The sequence below is a fragment of the Epargyreus clarus genome, unplaced genomic scaffold (genome assembly GCF_041222505.1).
Source record: "Epargyreus clarus isolate Ecla_fem2 unplaced genomic scaffold, WU_Ecla_fem_2.2 ptg000015l, whole genome shotgun sequence".
Classification (NCBI taxonomy): domain Eukaryota; kingdom Metazoa; phylum Arthropoda; class Insecta; order Lepidoptera; family Hesperiidae; genus Epargyreus; species Epargyreus clarus.
Window position 1 is genome coordinate 10,196,938 of NW_027332223.1, and position 18,274 is coordinate 10,215,211.

General features: G+C 34.8%; 3 protein-coding genes across 4 annotated transcripts; 1 reads left to right on the forward strand and 2 right to left on the reverse strand.

The window, feature by feature from the left end:
* The first annotated feature begins 422 nt into the window (after nucleotides 1-422).
* On the forward strand, nucleotides 423-15,798 carry Catsup (zinc transporter catecholamines up). 2 transcript variants are annotated; one of them, XM_073080645.1, is made up of 9 exons: nucleotides 423-546; nucleotides 789-1,025; nucleotides 1,404-1,571; nucleotides 1,940-2,198; nucleotides 2,303-2,929; nucleotides 3,204-3,385; nucleotides 3,692-3,870; nucleotides 4,611-4,796; nucleotides 14,950-15,798. In XM_073080645.1, exons 1-9 carry the CDS (start codon nucleotides 496-498, stop codon nucleotides 15,728-15,730), a joined length of 2,670 nt encoding a protein of 889 aa, XP_072936746.1. In that variant the 5' UTR covers nucleotides 423-495; the 3' UTR covers nucleotides 15,731-15,798. The 2 variants fall into 2 exon arrangements, with proteins under 2 accessions (XP_072936746.1, XP_072936745.1); XM_073080644.1 differs by lacking the exon at nucleotides 14,950-15,798 and having other exon boundaries at nucleotides 4,614-4,835.
* Nucleotides 5,863-14,115, reverse strand: LOC140747972 (lysosomal dipeptide transporter MFSD1). Its single transcript, XM_073080646.1, has 11 exons — nucleotides 13,891-14,115; nucleotides 13,511-13,635; nucleotides 11,482-11,632; nucleotides 10,563-10,688; nucleotides 9,710-9,915; nucleotides 8,423-8,624; nucleotides 7,794-8,007; nucleotides 7,337-7,434; nucleotides 7,118-7,230; nucleotides 6,683-6,776; nucleotides 5,863-6,210 (listed from the first exon to the last, which is right to left on the reverse strand). Exons 2-11 carry the CDS (start codon nucleotides 13,629-13,631, stop codon nucleotides 6,006-6,008), a joined length of 1,530 nt encoding a protein of 509 aa, XP_072936747.1. The 5' UTR covers nucleotides 13,632-13,635; nucleotides 13,891-14,115; the 3' UTR covers nucleotides 5,863-6,005.
* An 883-nt stretch (nucleotides 15,799-16,681) lies between the features above and the next one.
* Nucleotides 16,682-17,910, reverse strand: RpS18 (ribosomal protein S18). The gene is made up of 3 exons (XM_073080680.1): nucleotides 17,756-17,910; nucleotides 17,422-17,607; nucleotides 16,682-16,973 (listed from the first exon to the last, which is right to left on the reverse strand). Exons 1-3 carry the CDS (start codon nucleotides 17,756-17,758, stop codon nucleotides 16,704-16,706), a joined length of 459 nt encoding a protein of 152 aa, XP_072936781.1. The 5' UTR covers nucleotides 17,759-17,910; the 3' UTR covers nucleotides 16,682-16,703.
* Nucleotides 17,911-18,274: the final 364 nt, after the last annotated feature.

Consider the following 18,274-nt stretch of genomic DNA (forward strand, 5'->3'; position numbering starts at 1 on the left):
ATGCATCTCTTTGTAGGTTAAATATTAATTATACATTAAGTGCTACGATACCCATTCTTAATGAGGATTACAGAAACATTATTTCAAAACTAAAAACTGGAAATACTGGTGTGTATTTTATCTTATTTCATTCACTTATCAACTACATTTACGTCTTCCATACTCTTTTGAAATAATCACAAAGTATATACAGGAATTGGTCGCATAACACAATGCAAAATAACCAACACAATCACAGGTGAAAATTCTTTCATGTCTAACGCAGTTTTTATGCATAGAATATAGCTTTGGCTCGGTAACTGAAATACAAATTAATAAAACTGTTGTATTATAATTTCCTATAGATACAGATACGCACAATTTGATCAATTAGATTAAAACTATACGGCTTCTTACAATACCAAGGTAGCTTAATGATCGTTGGACTTGAATGGACGTCGATACTAACGCCATACGCGATTCGTAAATTACTGTGACTAATAACAATTCATAAATATGGCAAATAATAACAAAAGTTCAAATAGTAGCAGTGCTCACAAAATATCGGTAAAGTTTCATGTGTTATATAGAAATTAAATGAAGAAGTTATCAGTGTGAATAGTATTAAAAGTCATGTTTATTTTAATATCAACAAAGGCATAATTAATTCCGCAACTTTAGTAATTATTCATTTTAACATTGAAACAGGCCTGCACAAAACGAGGCCTTGAATAAGATTGAATACAATTTTATAAAGTATCAAAACATTTCAAAAATATTGTACGTAACGTAACTTGTCGAATTTCAAGGTTAAAGAATCAAATGATGATGCGATTGACTTGGATGATGTGCTGCCGAAGATCGGTGAATTTGGGATTTATCAGAAGTTTCTGTTGTGGCTGGTGTGCTTGCCAGCTTGTTTACCTTGTGGATTTTGCGCCTTTAACCAACTGTTCATGACGGACACTCCGGATCATTGGTGCCTAGTTCCAGAGTTGAGAAATATGACGCAAGAACAACGGAAACTGCTTTCAATTCCACGTAAGGTAAAAACGAAGATGTGTATATAATTTATATCTTTTTGGCTATACAGTTAAGCCTCTTTCGGAGTGCTAGCAACAATGAAGCGCTACTGTATGCTAGTGTGAGGGATATGCTAAAGCACACGAATTTACATAAGAAATAATATACTCGTAAAGTAGGTAGTAGCCCATAACTATTCGATACTGGGCTTTTGTGAATAGCAAACCTTTTTTATAAGGTTGGAGTAGCAAATAAATATACCTACAGTTCATCTGACGGCAAGTGGTGACTGTAACCAACTCCATACAAACCAGGCGTTCTATCTAAAGCCGATGACCGATATGTTTCTGCTTTCAGCGTATAAAAAGAGCATTAAATAATTCTCGGTAAATATATTCCAGGTAGATGACAACACGACATTCGAAAACTGTGTGAGATATGCTGTAAATTGGTCTGCTATCTTACACTCGGATAAACCTATAGAGGTAAACCAATCTTGGCCTGTGGAGCCATGTCTAGACGGCTACGAATACGACACCTCTGAAGTGATTTCCTCAATTGTTATTGATGTAAGTCTCTTTCATACTACAAATGGCCATCGCCCGATGTCTATATTCCATCTATCTAATACAAAAATGTCGATCTTCGGTAGCAATAGTATTTGATAGATTGATTTTTAACAACAGGTGTTGGGAGATAAATCAAGTGTGTTTAAATATCTAAAAACATTTTTCTTCTATCTAAGATGAGTTACTCATCGTCGTAACGTAATGAATAAATATTCGTCACTGCTCGGGTATCCCAAGTATGGAGTGAGAATTAATTTGTTGTAAAAAATATATGTTTATAACTTCTTCGTAGTATTTAATCATAAGTTGTACAATGTGCATAACATAAAGTTTTTAACATTTTAAATATTTATTTGATGTCTTTACAGTTTGACCTAGTCTGCGAATTTGATATGTATCCAACACTCGGGTTGGTCGCTTTAAATGTAGGTGGACCAGTTGGAGTGTACTCTTTTGGACTTCTCAATGATCGAATTGGACGCAAGAAGTCGTTCTTTACTTGCCTTTCGACTCTACTTCTTGGGAGCTTAATGACTGCATACGCGCATGAATATTGGTTCTGGGTGGTAGCTAGAGTAATCGTTGGGTTAACGATTCCTGCTGTATATCAAATACCATTTATAATATGTAAGTTTTAAATCTATATATTTTAGGTTGCTATTTATAGTTGGTGGATATTTTATTTATAATGAGGGTAGATGTTAATTATTGACCTTAATCGTCTTTTGCAGCTTTAGAACTTGCGGGACCGAATTACAGATCATTTGTCACCGTTATGACTTGTATTTTTTATACCCTGGGTTTAATATTGTTATCAATTGTAACATACTTTTTGCGTGATTGGAGATCCTTGGCCTTGGCTACTTCGGTACCCTTTTTCTTTTATTATCTATATTGGTTTGTTCTACCGGAGTCACCACGATGGTTGTTAATGAAAGAGCGATTAGAAGAAGCTAATAACATTTTGAAAAACATAGCAAGGGTGAATGGCAAAGAACTGCCAGAAGAATACACGAATAAACTTCAGAGACAAGTAATGGAACAAAAAGAACGTGGATATATAGAGGAGAAATCACCTAGCGTGTTTGCCTTGTGTCGTACTCCAAATATGAGACTAAAAACCTGTCTAATAACCTTGAACTGGTGTGCTTCTGAAATGGTCTACGTGGGGTTGAGCTACTACGGCCCAGCTATTGGTAGCAACCAATACATGAGTTTCTTTTTATCATCAGCCGTAGAGATTCCAAGCTATATAGTTTGCTGGATACTCATGGACCGAGTTGGTCGAAGATGGCCACTATGTTTATCAATGGTTATTAGCGGAATCTTTTGCATCGTCACGGTATTATTACCGAGTGGTATGTACATTACTCCTATACCTAAATATTTATTTTCATACTGGCATGACGAATTCTAATGAAAACCAATTAAAGTAAACAATCATTTTTAATTAATTAAATTTAACATATAAATGTTAATTACGACAGCAAAATTGGACATGAACAGCTTCCAAAATGTGTGAAAAATGCACTTAGTTTGGCAGTCCCAAAATTAATAAACTGATCAAACATTTGTGTTATTTTATATTTTTAACCCTATGCATGTTCTAACATTAATCGCATTATATTTCAGATGCTCAAACAGAAACGCTAATTTTGTATTTAATATCAAAATGCTTCATATCAGCTTCATTTTTAATCATATATCCGTATGCTGGAGAATTGTATCCAACTGAGTTGAGAGGTGTCGGTATTGGAACATCGGCATATATTGGCGGGTTAGGCCTAATTATCATACCGTTCGTTAACTATTTGGTAAGTAATCCGTCCTAGGTATTTAATATATTAATTGATTACTAAAATAATTTTACGACACAAAGTGGGTCTTGTTATTATAAAAAAAATATAGGATCGCATAAAATTTTCAATATTTTCTTTTTAAAAACTAAATAGTGTAGTTAATTGTTTTGTAATTTAAATCGACACTACAAAGCATTTTCGTTATTCAAAAATATATATGAACTTGTGTATAGGTATTAAGTACCTATATTATAATACGGTATTAGGTATATTATCATACGTCAGCACCGTTATTGGAATAAAATTGCTATTTTATTACAGGGTTCTAGCAACTTGGTGCTACCCTTGGTGGTGATGGGTGCAGTGTCGGTACTCGGCGGGCTGACAGCGCTGCGTCTCCCTGAAACGCTACATTGCTCTCTGCCGCAGACGGCGGAGGAGGGGGAGGAGTTCGGCAAGGACTGGACTTACAAAGACTGTTGCGCGTGCGCAGGAGCTAGGTAAGAGGTAGTACTCGTTATTCTTTTTAGAATGTATTGCATAATAGTGAGAAGTAAAATCTTGCCGAGAATGATATTATGTCAATATGGTGACTACTTGCTTAGATATAGTCCGCGTCGCGTAAAGCTGCTCGTCCGCTCTGAATATTTAAATTAATCGCGTCGTCATAGTAAAGTGTATGACTACACCTACTCGCAACAACTTCAGAGCGGACTAGCAGTTTGGCGCAGACTGTACCTACCTACTTATTTGTGCATAAGATACTTTATAACCTACTTATTTTTCCCATATTTTTCCATAAGACTTAATTATTCTAAACAAATAGATAAAAAATAAATAGGCAAAACCTAGTATACATTTTTCACGGCCGGATTTAGAAGAGGTCGAGCAGGGCTACTGTCCCGAGCCTCAAAGACAAAAGTTGGGGTCTTTTGTCTTTGAGGCTCGGGACAGTAGCTTTAAATATTTCCAGTATTTTTTCAGACCATACGGCTAAATAAAATAGTACTAATTGCAGAAGTGCAAACTCAGTATTTAAAAACGTCTGATTGCTCGTTACGTACGGTGATAGCCAGTCGAACTTCCTGGTGTCATAAGATACCATTACATTTACATAACTTATAATTTCAGTATTGTGTTAACGTTAGCAACCATTATGGGTACAACTTGTAGATATGTACAAACTTCATTACGCAGCATTGGTTTCATTTCTTATTAAAGCAACTTCATTACATTACAGCAGAAAACAAGACGCAGATACGTATGAAGACCTGGATCAATTGGAGTTGACGCAAGCGCCATCTATTGAGGATGAACTGTCAGAGCTGCCGTTCCGCAGGCGGAGCTCCATGAGGAAGCTGGTGCGGCAAGCCAGCACGCTGGAGACACAGCGAGACATCGATGGAAACATAAAAATGACCTACTGGTTTTAAAGTTACAATACTACTTATATATAGATTATACATTTACCTCAATATTGTTGTAGATACTAATGAAATAAGTATAAGTCTTTAATTTCTAGAGAAAAAATAAGTTAAAATAATAAATTAAGTTAAAATTATAATGGTCAACGACTATCGAAGATAGAACGAAAATGATCTCAATTATCATTGATAAGATAAGAAATACTTAAGGATATGTTCGGTCGCCTTGTATAGCCCCCTATATATTTGCTATCTTCTTTTTAGTATTTGTTGTTATAGCCGCCACCATAACTCATATTATGTAATATAATAATTTTAAATATCTATGTTCAAGAAATATAGCCCTGTGACAGACGGACAGACAGCAGAAGCTTAGTAATAGGGTTACGAAGGGTAAAACCCTTTGGGTATGGAACCCTGAAAATTAACCCATATTACACGGCGCTTATCCAAGCTTAGTCCGCGTGAGCAAATTATTGTATAGTCCGTCCAGTATCTCCTAATACTGCGGGGGTTTACTTATTCACGAATATAAATAGCTATTGGAGGCAGAAGAATTGAATTGTCGGCTGGGGTTGTCATTATTTTTAATCCTTTGTACAAATACCTACTTAAGTCGTATTCGGTATCATATTAATTTATAATTCATAGCAACACGCAAAATCGTCAATTTATCAAGTGACATCATGACATTAGAATACACTACCTACTTGTAATTATATTTTTCTGCATTGCGATCTTTTTTTTTAATATACACGTAACAAGCGAGCATGCCGTCCACCCGATGGTAAGTGGGCCCTGCCGCTGTATCAGATAAATTACTACAACCACTATTTAAAACATTAAAGTTTATAAATAATTTTATTTATGACAGTAAATAAATTCTCAGGTATTTATTTGTTTTAAATTGTGAATTTAATTCGTCAATAATGTAAATATAATGAGCTCACTTGTCTCATTTCGAAGTTTTTAGATGCAGCCGCGCTGAGGTAGAACACGGCTATAGATTATAATTTTGTTAATTAAAATAAGATCCGTTGTCCATTATAATGATCAAATAAAACAAAGTTTGTTATCACATGTCATTTATTTTGATATGAAGCGATATATATAAATAAAGTTGTTATTCAATTATTTGTTTAATTATCGTCTTTGTCATAAAAGTAATAAAATCAATATTTACAATATAGTTAGTAGCTTAAAGTCTAAAATCACGGTCTGTCAGGAATGTTAGTATTTGGCATCACTTGCGAAATATATCGACTGCGTATTCTGTCGGATTGGGACTGTGCGTTGCTCAAAGAGGATTGTGCTTCTAAATTTTCTTCTGGTAGCCCAGAATCCGGTTCCTCTTGGTCAGAGCTCCCAACTTCATTGTCCAACAGATTCGCTGTCTCCTCATTGTTAACAGGTAAGCTGAAATAATACAAATATAGAAGAATGAAATAATAATACAAATGAAATATCATAATTTATAATTAATAACAAACAGATTTTAGGCTACATTTATAATTATGATTTATATTAAGTATCTCATATTTGTTTTACCACTTCAAAATAACTGTTTTTTGGTAATACAAATAGCAAAGCAAAAACCTAGTATTTAAATGATTGTTTAATATTCCTTTGCTTTTATTTAATAATATAATTAGAAATAAGTATGATTGATATGATTAATATGATTACAATATCAATCAGTTTGTTTTTATGGTATAGCATATGTAGTATGTATGGAAGTAAATATGTTTTATTTTTACAAAAATGTCACTAAATACATATCTTGATAACTTAATCAAAACAGTTATTTTTCTATAACACTGGTTGTTTAAGATCAGCTGTATTTTGCTTTCAAGTTATATATATTCGTGAATAACAGATTTCTACTTACTCTTTGAGATTATCTCTCTTCGTTGTGGACATGTTCAATATACCGGTGCCTAATGCATCCACTATATATATAGCAACTGCGGCGATGAGTGACACTGGAACATTGTAAATATGTTATTGTAAAGAACACAATCAATAATACTCCACATAAGCTAGTAACAAGAAGTAGCTAACAGGAGTGTTAAACATTACTGAATTCTGTGTTCTGAGTAAAACTTCTGAGGCATTCCAGCTCAGTCCTCTGGAGTAACGGCGCTTCTGATAGGAATCTAATCTTATCTGGAATAGATTACAGACGTCCACTGGCGGCACTAGCCAGTTACCATCAGGTGGACTACAACTCCTCCTCCTCTCCTCTACTACTCCGAAACTATAAAAAACATGTAACTATATAAGCAAATTCAAATTATTTCCTAAAAGAATGAAAGTAACTTACGAAGCAAACATGTCAGGAAAAACATTTCTAACATAAAATATCCATATTTGTCTACGATTACTCCCGCTAAAATGATAACTGTTGCCAGTCCCAAGTTTTGAACAGCTTGACATCTAAAAAAAAAGAAATTATTATATTTTTTATTTTCTAATCATAGACAATAAATCAAAAAATATCTGCAAATAAGAGGAGAATTTTAATAAAGAATGTTGAACTTACATTCCATATGCCGTGCCCAATTGATTTTCAGGGATTATTAGTGCTACCAGCGGCCAGAGACCACTTGCTAGCAAAGAATAGGATATTCCCAGTATAATCTAGAAAAAAAATAACATATTCGTAAAACATTCAAAAACAGTTTATTTTCAAATACTTTAATTCAGTTTAAAGTTGTCGGAATTTGACAAAGTTTTTTTCATCTTATGCGTAAAATTGTAAAGGTCGAATCTTCCGTGATTGTCCTTGGAACAGCTTTGTTAAGGTCTATTTGTTTCTGATCTAGAAATCAGTTACATAAACCGTTGTAACACAAACGTAGCAATGAACCTATGGCTGAGGTAGGATTCCAATTATTTTTGGTGATTTTAAATAATTTCCACAGATGGTAGGGCCCAATGCCTGAGAGGTTTCCTACTTTGATTTTCCCACAATATAAAATAAAAAAATGCAAACTCACCACTCCATAATAAGGGTTGAGAAAAGTGAACGCCAAGAGCGCATGCGAGCTGATGGTGGTGATGATGCTGATGATGACCCACATCACGTTCCTGCCGGTCTTGTCGATCAGGATACCGAAGAACGGACTCAAGGAGGCCGACAGCAGATATATCATGGAGTTAACCGTGTTCGCGTCTTGGGGCAGGAAGTCGAATTTGCGTTCGAAGAATAATCTAGAGTCATAAAGAGAATTTATAGAACGTAAAAAGGATATATTAATATAATTTTAACTTAACTTTATTTCCTATGTGGGGGGTGTCTTGAATACATAGATACATAAGTAGATACAAGATTTAATGTGCCACAAAGAATGGCCATTTATAAAATTATCGTGTATCGTCAAAATTAGTATTATGTCGATGTTAGCGAAACCTTCTACAAAATCCAACAACATTAAGCACACCGCTGCTACTTCTTTCTACCAAAAAAATCAATGTAAACAAGTGTGTAAAACTGCTAGTCCGCTCTGAATATAGAAATGAATCGCGGGGCCATAGCAAATTCGCAAATTGTATGACTACACCAGCTCGCAACTTCAGAGCGTGCTAGTCCGCTCTGTTTGGCGATAACTGTACACAATGCACTAACTTGCCGAGCGCGATGAAGGGGAATATCGCGAGGTAGTACGCGACGCAGATGAACGCGACGAGCCAGAAGAGCGGCGGGAAGCGCAAGCCGGCGCGGGGTAACAGCGTGGCCGGCGCGGCGGCCGCGCGCAGCCGCTCCGCGCGCCGGTCCAGCGCGCCCAGCGCCAGCGCGCACACCAGCGACACCAGGCACGTCAGCGACGCTGCGGACGAAACACCACTTTTATATATTTGTACTTTTACATAGATTAGTCATAGATATGTAATGATTATTCACTCCTAACAAGAAATGTACCCAGTTTTGAGAATTGAAATAGTTGCGTGAAAAAAAATTTGCCACGTCTCCGTGCAAAAATATCCCTAAAATATTTGAAATAATTATTTAAATTACGCAGCATTTAAAATTATGTAAATTACGCAGTATTAGTTATTTATTCGTAAATTTTCTCTAAAAATGTTTTTATTTGTCAAAAATTCAGAAAATTTGAGGTTTCATTCAATTTCAAGGCGGCGAAGTATCTTTACTAATCCATGAAATTAGTAAAGAATACTCACTCCTAACAAGAAAATCCAATTTTAACAAATGATATTGTCACTGTCACCTATTTTCGTGTTTGAAAAATATTAAAAAACTATAGTTTTTAGATCATTTACTAATGAAACTATATTTCTCCGCAGTTTTTCTTCAATTTCACGTTTTAACTACGCATGTCGGCATTGTTCCGCTTAAATTACACCATGACAGCCATTAAATGGCTGACACAAAAGTCAGCCGTTTAAGCCATTTAATGGCTTCCTTCAATTACAGGCGGTGAGATATCTATACTATGGCTTAAAAATAGAGTTCCATTTTTACCGCGGAAATGGTTTTTACAGTTTTTAAGCGTTTTTTTTTCGGAACGTTAATGTACTTTTTAGGGTATATCATTTTATCAAACCGAAGCATCTATAAGCAACTTGTATCGCTTTACAACGCAAAAACGTCGCCTTAATTTATGATTCACTACGTCATAGACGTCACATCCGTATCAAAAAAATAATCAGCGTTTAAAAACGCTTTAATATTAAATTTAATATTAAAATATTAAATAAAAAATTTTAGTCTAAGAAACTCATTATTAATTTAATCTTAACCAAGTTAAAATTAACACAAACTCGAAATTATATATAAACGCCATGCTTGACATGCCCAAGGCCCGTAAGAACGGTGTATGACGCTATCACAAACCTACAAATAACTTAACATACTCATAACATATTTTCTGCAAGAATTTCAAATAATACTAACCAATAAACAGAGCAGCGCCCAAGCGCTCGTATCCGTTATAATACTTTCCAACCCACGTGTAAATGGGCTCCATGACCCAGAAGTTCACCGTGCTACCGAACCGCGAGAAGGAAAGCTGCAACCCGAACACCATGTTCAGCCCTTCGCCTTTGAACCATAGGACTACATAGTTGTTCACGGCCACCTGTAAAGATTCTCCACCAATACTGAAAATATTTAAAAACAATTTAGATGTTTTCATGACAATTAATCAAACTCTACCAATACACATTTTGCATGCATTGTCTCTGAAAACTTTGAAACAAAGTCAATAAAACTTTGTGTATTAGGTACCTATTGGTTGCAAGGTTGTAGCTTGAAAATTGCTTTGAACCTGACAAATGAAGCTCTTATCAAGATATAAATTTATCGATTTGGCGGGGTACTGCCATGGCCCGCGATAGAAGCTATTGCATAGCTTCTATCGCGGGCCTTGAGCGTGGAGACCGAATCCAGAAATTCCGTAACGAAAAAACCTAACACCCCCCACTCCGACCGGCACAGCGGTGATACTTTTTAGTAGCGATTGCCAGCGAACGCCAGTTGACGGGTTAATGACTTTTTGCATACTGCATAAATAAAATAAATATATAATTGTAATTGCATAAGTTGATAAAAAATGCTATGCAATAGCTTTACCGCGGCAGTCTCAGAGTGCCACACGTATTTTTTTTACTTATCTTAAAATATGCTTTTCACAACAGTACAGTCGAGATCGTTTTCTAAACGTCTTTTAGATTGATGACAAATTTAAGTACCTACTGAGAGACATTAGTAAGTAAATAAATTAAGAAGTATGGTAAATTATACATACCCAAATATAAACCTCCCAAGTATCATTACCCAGAATGCGTTTATGTATGCCCCCAGCGCAAATATTACAGATCCAACAAATACGATCGCCACATAAATTATAGTCCCCAATCTTACGCCAAAGTATCTGAAATTTGTAAAAATACGTAATAATTTATAAAAATATTTATAGGATCTTTAATATTTACTTATTCAGATTTTTTTGTGAGAATAGAGCCTTAGTTACTCTAATTCTATGAATAGTATTTATTCTTACTTTCCTTTTAAGAATGAGGCAATAAAAGTATATTCTTGTTTAATCTAAATTATCAATGTACCCAAATATAATTTAATACATTTAGTTCAACCTAGTCGCATAATAGCGGCATAATGTTTCATACATAGCTATATAGGTAGTGATAGTACACAGCTGTTATGCATATTGTAGCTGATAGTCTCTCTGGGATCAAATACATTAAATATTATTATTTGACCTGATTTGTTATACAAGCTTAGCAAATGTTAGCTAAACAATTTCATAGTGTATATATTTACAGAAGTATAACTCAAACACAATATTTATTACAATACATATATTGTGTGTTTTATTTAACAGTTTTTTTTACCATTTTCTAGGAGAATTAGTAATCTTTTTCTATCAATATTTCTTATTAACATAATGCTCGGAAAAATTGTTATAATTCAGTTATTGATTAATTGCAAGTTATTACATTTTACAATTTGCTGACAGTGCCTAAAAATGGTGACCAATTAGTTAAGGAGTATAAACATAGACAATGTTTTTGTGGAACATTTCTCTTTATGGCAGGCAATATCACAACATAGCTGTAAACATGATAATGAGCAGTAATTGTGCTTACATATGGAAGTTGTTATCGCTGAGTCACAAAACAAATGGCACAGTTGTAATGCATACATACCTATCAACAAGATAACCACCTATGAAACATAGTATAACATTCGGCCATGAGTATATTGAGTACAATAGAGTAAATTGAGATGTACTTAAATGGACATCACTTTTAAAATTGTCAGCTAGAGCAGCGGGTGAATCATAACAGAAATAGGAACCTGAAACAATGCATAAAACATTTATTAATCAATACCAATAATTGGTATAAAAATAAAGTACCATATTAAATAATAATATTAATTACCATGCTTTTATTTACATTTCCTTAACACAGATATTATAGGGTTTAAGGACCAGCAGGGTGGTCATTATGCAATAGTGTTCATCAAACATTTTCGATCATCCGTTGAAGAAAATATTGTCAAAAAGTGAAAATGTTTTCCTAATTGTTTTTGTTCTATAATGCATAGAAAGGGCATATTTTATTTATATAAAAATTAAATATGTATTATATTGTAACAATAACACAGTTATTATTGTAATGATGAAAAACAGTTTAAATTGTAATGAATTGCATGATTTAATTGGAATTTTGTTTGTGCAGCAGCATTGTGAGATAAGCAGATAAAAATTATCCAGTTTTAACCCGGCGAGCATGAGGTGAAAAAAGTTACATTAAGAATGTGGCAGGGTATGACATACCCTAAATGTAAAATAGTATAATAAATTCATTATTAACTTTTATTTAAATTTGTTGATTATATTCTCTTAAGTATCAATTCATTACTGGAATTAAATGAAAGAAAGTTTATAATCATGAATAATATTTTATTTTTAGCTTTTTTCTTACACTATGTAATTATGGTTAAAAAAATTTAAAGGTTTATTAAAATTAAATTTTCAACTAAAACATTACTCTTTGGAGTGTAAATTGACTTAAAACATAAAAAAAATGAGATACTCTTCTAAGAAGAATTAATAATATATTTTTTAATTAGAATAATCAATTTAGGCACTATCGTTTAGATCAGCACAATTTTCACATATCAATTTTGCATGCTCCATACATATGGGCTTACCACAAGCGCTGCAGGAGTGTTTGGTTTTCCTATCCTTCTTGGATGGACAAACCTGGCATCTCACATATCGCCCTGGTACATTTACATGTTTGGGTGAGAGCTCGCCCAGCTGTTTCAGGATTCGCTGGTGAATGTAGCTTGGAATTTTTTTTTTCGATTTTCTTGTACGAAGTTGTTCGTATATCATTGATACACCCAAATTACGAATAAATTCTGTTCTCTTTATTCCAATGTCTTTATTCATGCTCGGTTATGATATTTTCTGACCTAACCCTCACATTTGGACGCTGAAAATTCTTGTACCACTTTGAACCATCTTTGGATATATAGAGAGGCCCACGTACATGCCGAGAAGCTAATACTCTTGCACTGAGAAGAGACAAGGGTAATTCATCCTCGGGATCGCTTTGTGGTTTATTAGTTACAGCATCTTCTTGTCTAATGTTAGACGAAACGTCACCGGGGTCATCGCCCTCTTGCTCCGTGCCAGAATTCACCGCGTGTTCACTACAGTGATCAGTTTCTCCTTCCGAACTGGAGTCATCTGAAGAATCAGTTGCAGCCTCCTCTAACATAGCACCATCCAATCCATTCTTTTTGTCTTTCACGATCCATTTCGACCAAAACAAAAAATAAAATAAAAAAATAAAGTTGCTACTAAAATATAAAATTAAAATGATATAAACTTGTAATGTAAAATCATAAATAATAACAAAAGTAATAAAAGAACAATAAAAATTAATTACATAAAAAAAATACTTCAAAAATGACGTGGGGTATTACATACCCGTGACAGGTTTGCACACGAATTACTCAGCCGATGTCCGGCGCAACACTGCGATCACGCCACTGTCCCCTCCTGCAAACCCTAGCCCGCAGGTACTGAGCGCACGAGTGTGGCCAGACGAATATTTTAAAAAATACATAACTCTTTAAGTATACCCGGGTATGAAATACCCTGGGTCATGCTCGCCGGGTTAATATTTACATGTTATCTATTGACAAATATCAACTTACCAAAGCAGAGGAAACACATTAAAACCAATCCAAAGAATCTGTACATCTTGTGTTCTGGGTGGCACCAGGAGGTGGGAGGCAGATCTTGCCGGCTACTCGAGCCAGCCCCTAAACCTTCCATTTTTCTATAACATACACATAATAAAAAAAAATGTGTTTACGTTGGAAATTAAGAAACATAAATTTGAAAACCTTAACCATATTGCCTGTTTTTTCACGTACTAGTAATAGTAATCAATCAAATAAACTGCACAACACGGTCAAGCGCCACTAAGTCCATCATATTAAAAACTGTGACAGCTGGACACAAGAAAGGCATGAAAAACCTGCCTATGAATTATTAAAGCAATTACAAAAGGAGAATACCAAGGTTTAAATACCCTTTCTGTTTGTAGAGGTAAACAAGCCGAATCTGCTACAATAACGCGCACTTAGCAAAACCTTTTCAGTCACTGCCCAAACAATTAATAACAAATTGTCTCGTTTGCATTTATTTTGATTAATCATTAAGTTACTCTATTTTACATTTTATTTATGTATTATACTTTACTCTGTTTAGTTTAGTCAACATCGGTCAAACGTCAATCAAAATCAATAGTGACTATCGACTGTGACTAGCGAGTAGCGAGTAAAAAATTGTATGATGCCTGAATCGATTTAGTTACCGCACTACATGGTATACCGATTTATTTGACCTTTCTATGAGAATGGCACACAGAATACAGTCCAACAGGCGACAAACTTTTCTGTGCATGTGGTGGTTTTCGGAAACAGTAACTTACTATCAACTTCATGAGCGATTTTTCAATTTTAATTTTAAATAAACAATTATTTCTCATCTCTTTATTCAAATACTAATTACAACAAAGTTTTATATATCTACATTACATTATTTATAACAATTATTTGTGTTAAAATGAATATTAAAAAATATTTTATTCATTTATAAATGACTTGTAAAATACGGTAACGATGTTAAATCTTTGCTTCCTTATTTAAAAATCGTATGAGAACAATAAAATTTTTGCCAACGTCAGTAAATATGTCATCGAATATCGATACTCGCGTTAGATGACATGACATGAGTCAAGTAAAGCGAGTGAGACATTTACAAATTGAAATCTTTATGATAATAGTTTAATAAGTTTAATAAAATAGTGTAATTTTATAACTATGAACTACTTACGAAGAGTAGTGTTCTTTTCTATAATAGTATGTGCAATTGTATCAGTGATAGGGCACTCGCATTCGCATGCACATTCGCATGGAGAAGGATCACCATCGTTTAAATATAGCAAGAGTGCAAATGAGAAACACAAAGAACAAACAGAAAGGGTTGTTGAAGCAGACTACGACTTGTACGTGAAAGCTTTAGCTTCCACTGTATTTATTAGCATAGTGCCGTTCTTCATTCTATTTTTTATTCCTATCGATGGAAGCATCGAAAAACAACCGTTACTAAAGATATTGTTATCTTTTGCGTCCGGTGGCCTACTGGGTGACGCTTTCCTACATTTAATCCCCCACGCTCTTATATCGAGTAGCGGCGAGGGCGGTCACAGTCACAGCCACTCGCACGACGGCGATCATGAACCTCACGATATCACCGTCGGACTTGGAGTGCTCGGAGGAATCATAACATTTTTAGTAGTAGAGAAATCAGTGCGATTGTTTAGCGGTGGTCACGGCCATTCGCATGGAGGTGATAAGAAGAAATCAGATGATAAATCTAAGAAAGCCAATAAGAACAAACAAAAGGAAGAAATCAAAATAGCTGGCTACCTCAATCTGGCCGCAGATTTTACGCATAATTTTACCGATGGCCTGGCGATTGGGGCTTCCTACATAGCAGGACAAAACATTGGTTTGATAACAACCATCACTATTTTGTTGCATGAAATTCCTCATGAAATTGGTGATTTTGCAATACTGGTGCAATCCGGCTGCTCCAGGAGGAAAGCTATGATGCTGCAACTGTTAACTGCCTTCGGAGCCATATCTGGAACGGTTATATCAATTTATCTTCGAGGTTCTGGAGAAGGGCTTGTGTCGTCCCTCATATTACCATTTACGGCTGGAGGCTTTATCTACATAGCTACAGTATCAGTCATTCCAGAGCTCTTGGAAGGCTCAAACAATAAGTTTTCACAATCAGTCAAAGAGATATTGGCTCTCTTGGCTGGTGTGTACATGATGGTTCTTATTGCACAGTACGAGTAGGAAGATAAGCATTCCTTTTATATTAGTTGTGTTTTATATCAGTAAATCAAGTTGAACATCACAAAAAATGTGTTTCTTTTTTCCCAATATAAGTAAAGCTAAGTAGTAGTAAGCTAGGTTCAGAAGTAGTCCTGGAGGAAGCAGTTCCTTGGAACACTTATTTTTTTTATAATATAGGAGTACCAGATGGGTATGCAGTTCAGCTGATGGTAAATGGCTACTGCTGCCCATGGATATCTGTAATCAACACCAGATAGGAGTAGATATTCCTACCCGAGGTTGGCCCAAGATGCGCCGCTACCCCTGAGGACTAAGCTGGACCTCGTCGGAAAAGTATGTCTCACTTACCACACCCTTCAAAACCTAACACAGCAATAGCTAACACTGCTGTTACCAATACTGCAGAAATAGGTGTGGCAGTGGTGCCACCGGAGTCGAACCACAAAGCATTCTACCACCTTCAAAACATTTCAATTTGAACCATTAATATGATATTTATACTATGCATTCCACGCTTGAAACTGAATTCTCATTGTTCAATGCAATAAATTTATTGTGCGTTTGAAAAAAGTTCACTTGACATGATGGTAAAAGGAAGGAGATATAATACATATATGTTATCCACAACAGACATGTATATCTTAATTCTGAGAAATCTGTACCCATTGAGTAGTTTCAAGGATATCCTGTTGATGTTAAAATCTTACATGCAAAACATTTGGGTAGAGTAGACTGTGGTGTACTTACAATGGGGTAGATTGGATATTAATTTATTCCTCTAATTTTTAGATTGAGAGTTGCATATACACACAACATGCAAACCTTACATTTCCAGGCAGGCTTAGGCCTTGCTGAGCAAAAAATTATAGGGATTATAGTTACTGTAAACTAGCAACTGTTCTCTTTTATTGTTAAAAAATAAAATAAAAAGGTTTGAAGAAAAAATCCAAGTAGAGTGATAAAAATTTATTGTTTACTTCTTCTTAGATACACCCACAGTTCTTCCACGTCTGCCGGTAGTCTTGGTGTGTTGACCACGCACACGGAGGCCCCAGTAATGACGCATACCCCTGTGGGCACGGATCTTCTTTAGCCTCTCCAAGTCCTCACGGAGCTTGGAGTCCAAGTTAGATGACGTCAGCTGGCTGTATTTACCGTCGACAATGTCTTTCTGTCTGTTCAAGAACCAGTCTGGGATTTTGTATTGCCTGGGGTTTGACATGATGGTGATAATTTTCTCAACCTGGAAAATGAAAATTATTTTAGTTCATATTCAAATACACATTAGGATACTAAATCTTACTTTAAGTTAGCTAGGTCTGTGGTTTATAAATTGATTAAACTGTTTTGAAGATTGTTTATAGTATTTTGATACTGAGCAAATAAGAAAACACAGAAAACTTAACTATCAAAAAGACTGATATACATTTTGTTAACTATTGTGATCAATTAGTATAATATTGTTGTTTCAATATTATTTAAGGATACTTATACTACTGCTGAACAGTGCAAGCAAAGAAAAAGCTCCACATCAGAGGTGTATCAAGACTTCCAAACTTATTGATCTACTTAACACATCATAATACTATGTTGTTGTTAAGAACAATCTTTTTTTTAAGTCAATCAATAATTATTTAGTACTACAACATCAGAATCAATCAGAAAGAACTATTAAATAAAGAAATTCATACCTCTTCTTCGGTACATTCTCCAGCACGTTTGTCTAAATCAATATCGGCTTTCTTGAGAACTATGTTGGAATATCTGCGACCGACTCCCTTGATAGCAGTCATGGCAAACATGACCTTACGTTTGCCATCAATATTCGTATTCATAATACGAAGAATATGTTGAAACTTGTCAGGAATTACGAGCGACTGAAAATAAAGTATCACAACATGTCATAAGTACACATAATTATTAAAATACACTTATCACCAGGTTCTAAATATTAACACATTAGTAAACGGTTATAAATAATTAATTTACACTAAAAGATTTAAGTTGTAGAGAAAGATTTCATACCATTTTGCTAAATTACAGCAAATCGGCGCTTAGAAAGAACAACTGTCAAGATGAAAAGAAATAGCTTTCTTGACGTTTATTGACGTTTCAGAAATTTGACTTTTTGAGACATCTATAGTCTATACCCACAAAGCAACAGATTACGTAAACTTACTATATATAGGCCTGCCAGTATGATATACGGTTAAAGCCACCGCAGACTACTAAATGTTAATGGTCAAAATTCTGGAAGCACTTTTTAAAAGTTGCTGCTTACTTTTCGATCTCGACAGACTTTGAAAAAACAGTAAATTCTATGATCGCCCTTATGGGCGAATTACAGAATTACATGCAAAGTTACACGCATATGTGTTTGTGTAACTTTATCGCTCGTTTCGTACGAAATTACTATACGTTTTTATGTTCCATGAATATTATCGCACAGATGTGTCTTATCGACAGCAATAAGCGCAAACATTGTGCATAACATCGTGTTAAGCAAATTCATTGTCTTGTAAGTATATCGCATAAACTTTAACG

Coding starts and splice junctions, on each gene's coding strand:
- Catsup (XM_073080645.1), top strand. CDS start 496: ATGGCAAATAATAACAAAAGTTCAAATAGTAGCAGTGCTCACAAAATA. Junction 2,930..3,203: donor CACGGTATTATTACCGAGTG/GTATGTACATTA, acceptor ATTATATTTCAG/ATGCTCAAACAGAAACGCTA. Junction 4,797..14,949: donor AACATAAAAATGACCTACTG/GTTTTAAAGTTA, acceptor TATCGATGGAAG/CATCGAAAAACAACCGTTAC.
- RpS18 (XM_073080680.1), bottom strand. Junction 16,974..17,421: donor GAGAATGTACCGAAGAAGAG/GTATGAATTTCT, acceptor TTCATTTTCCAG/GTTGAGAAAATTATCACCAT.
- LOC140747972 (XM_073080646.1), bottom strand. CDS start 13,631: ATGGAAGGTTTAGGGGCTGGCTCGAGTAGCCGGCAAGATCTGCCTCCC. Junction 8,625..9,709: donor GGGCGCTGCTCTGTTTATTG/GTTAGTATTATT, acceptor TTTCGTCCGCAG/CGTCGCTGACGTGCCTGGTG. Junction 7,435..7,793: donor TCAACCCTTATTATGGAGTG/GTGAGTTTGCAT, acceptor TTTTTTTTCTAG/ATTATACTGGGAATATCCTA.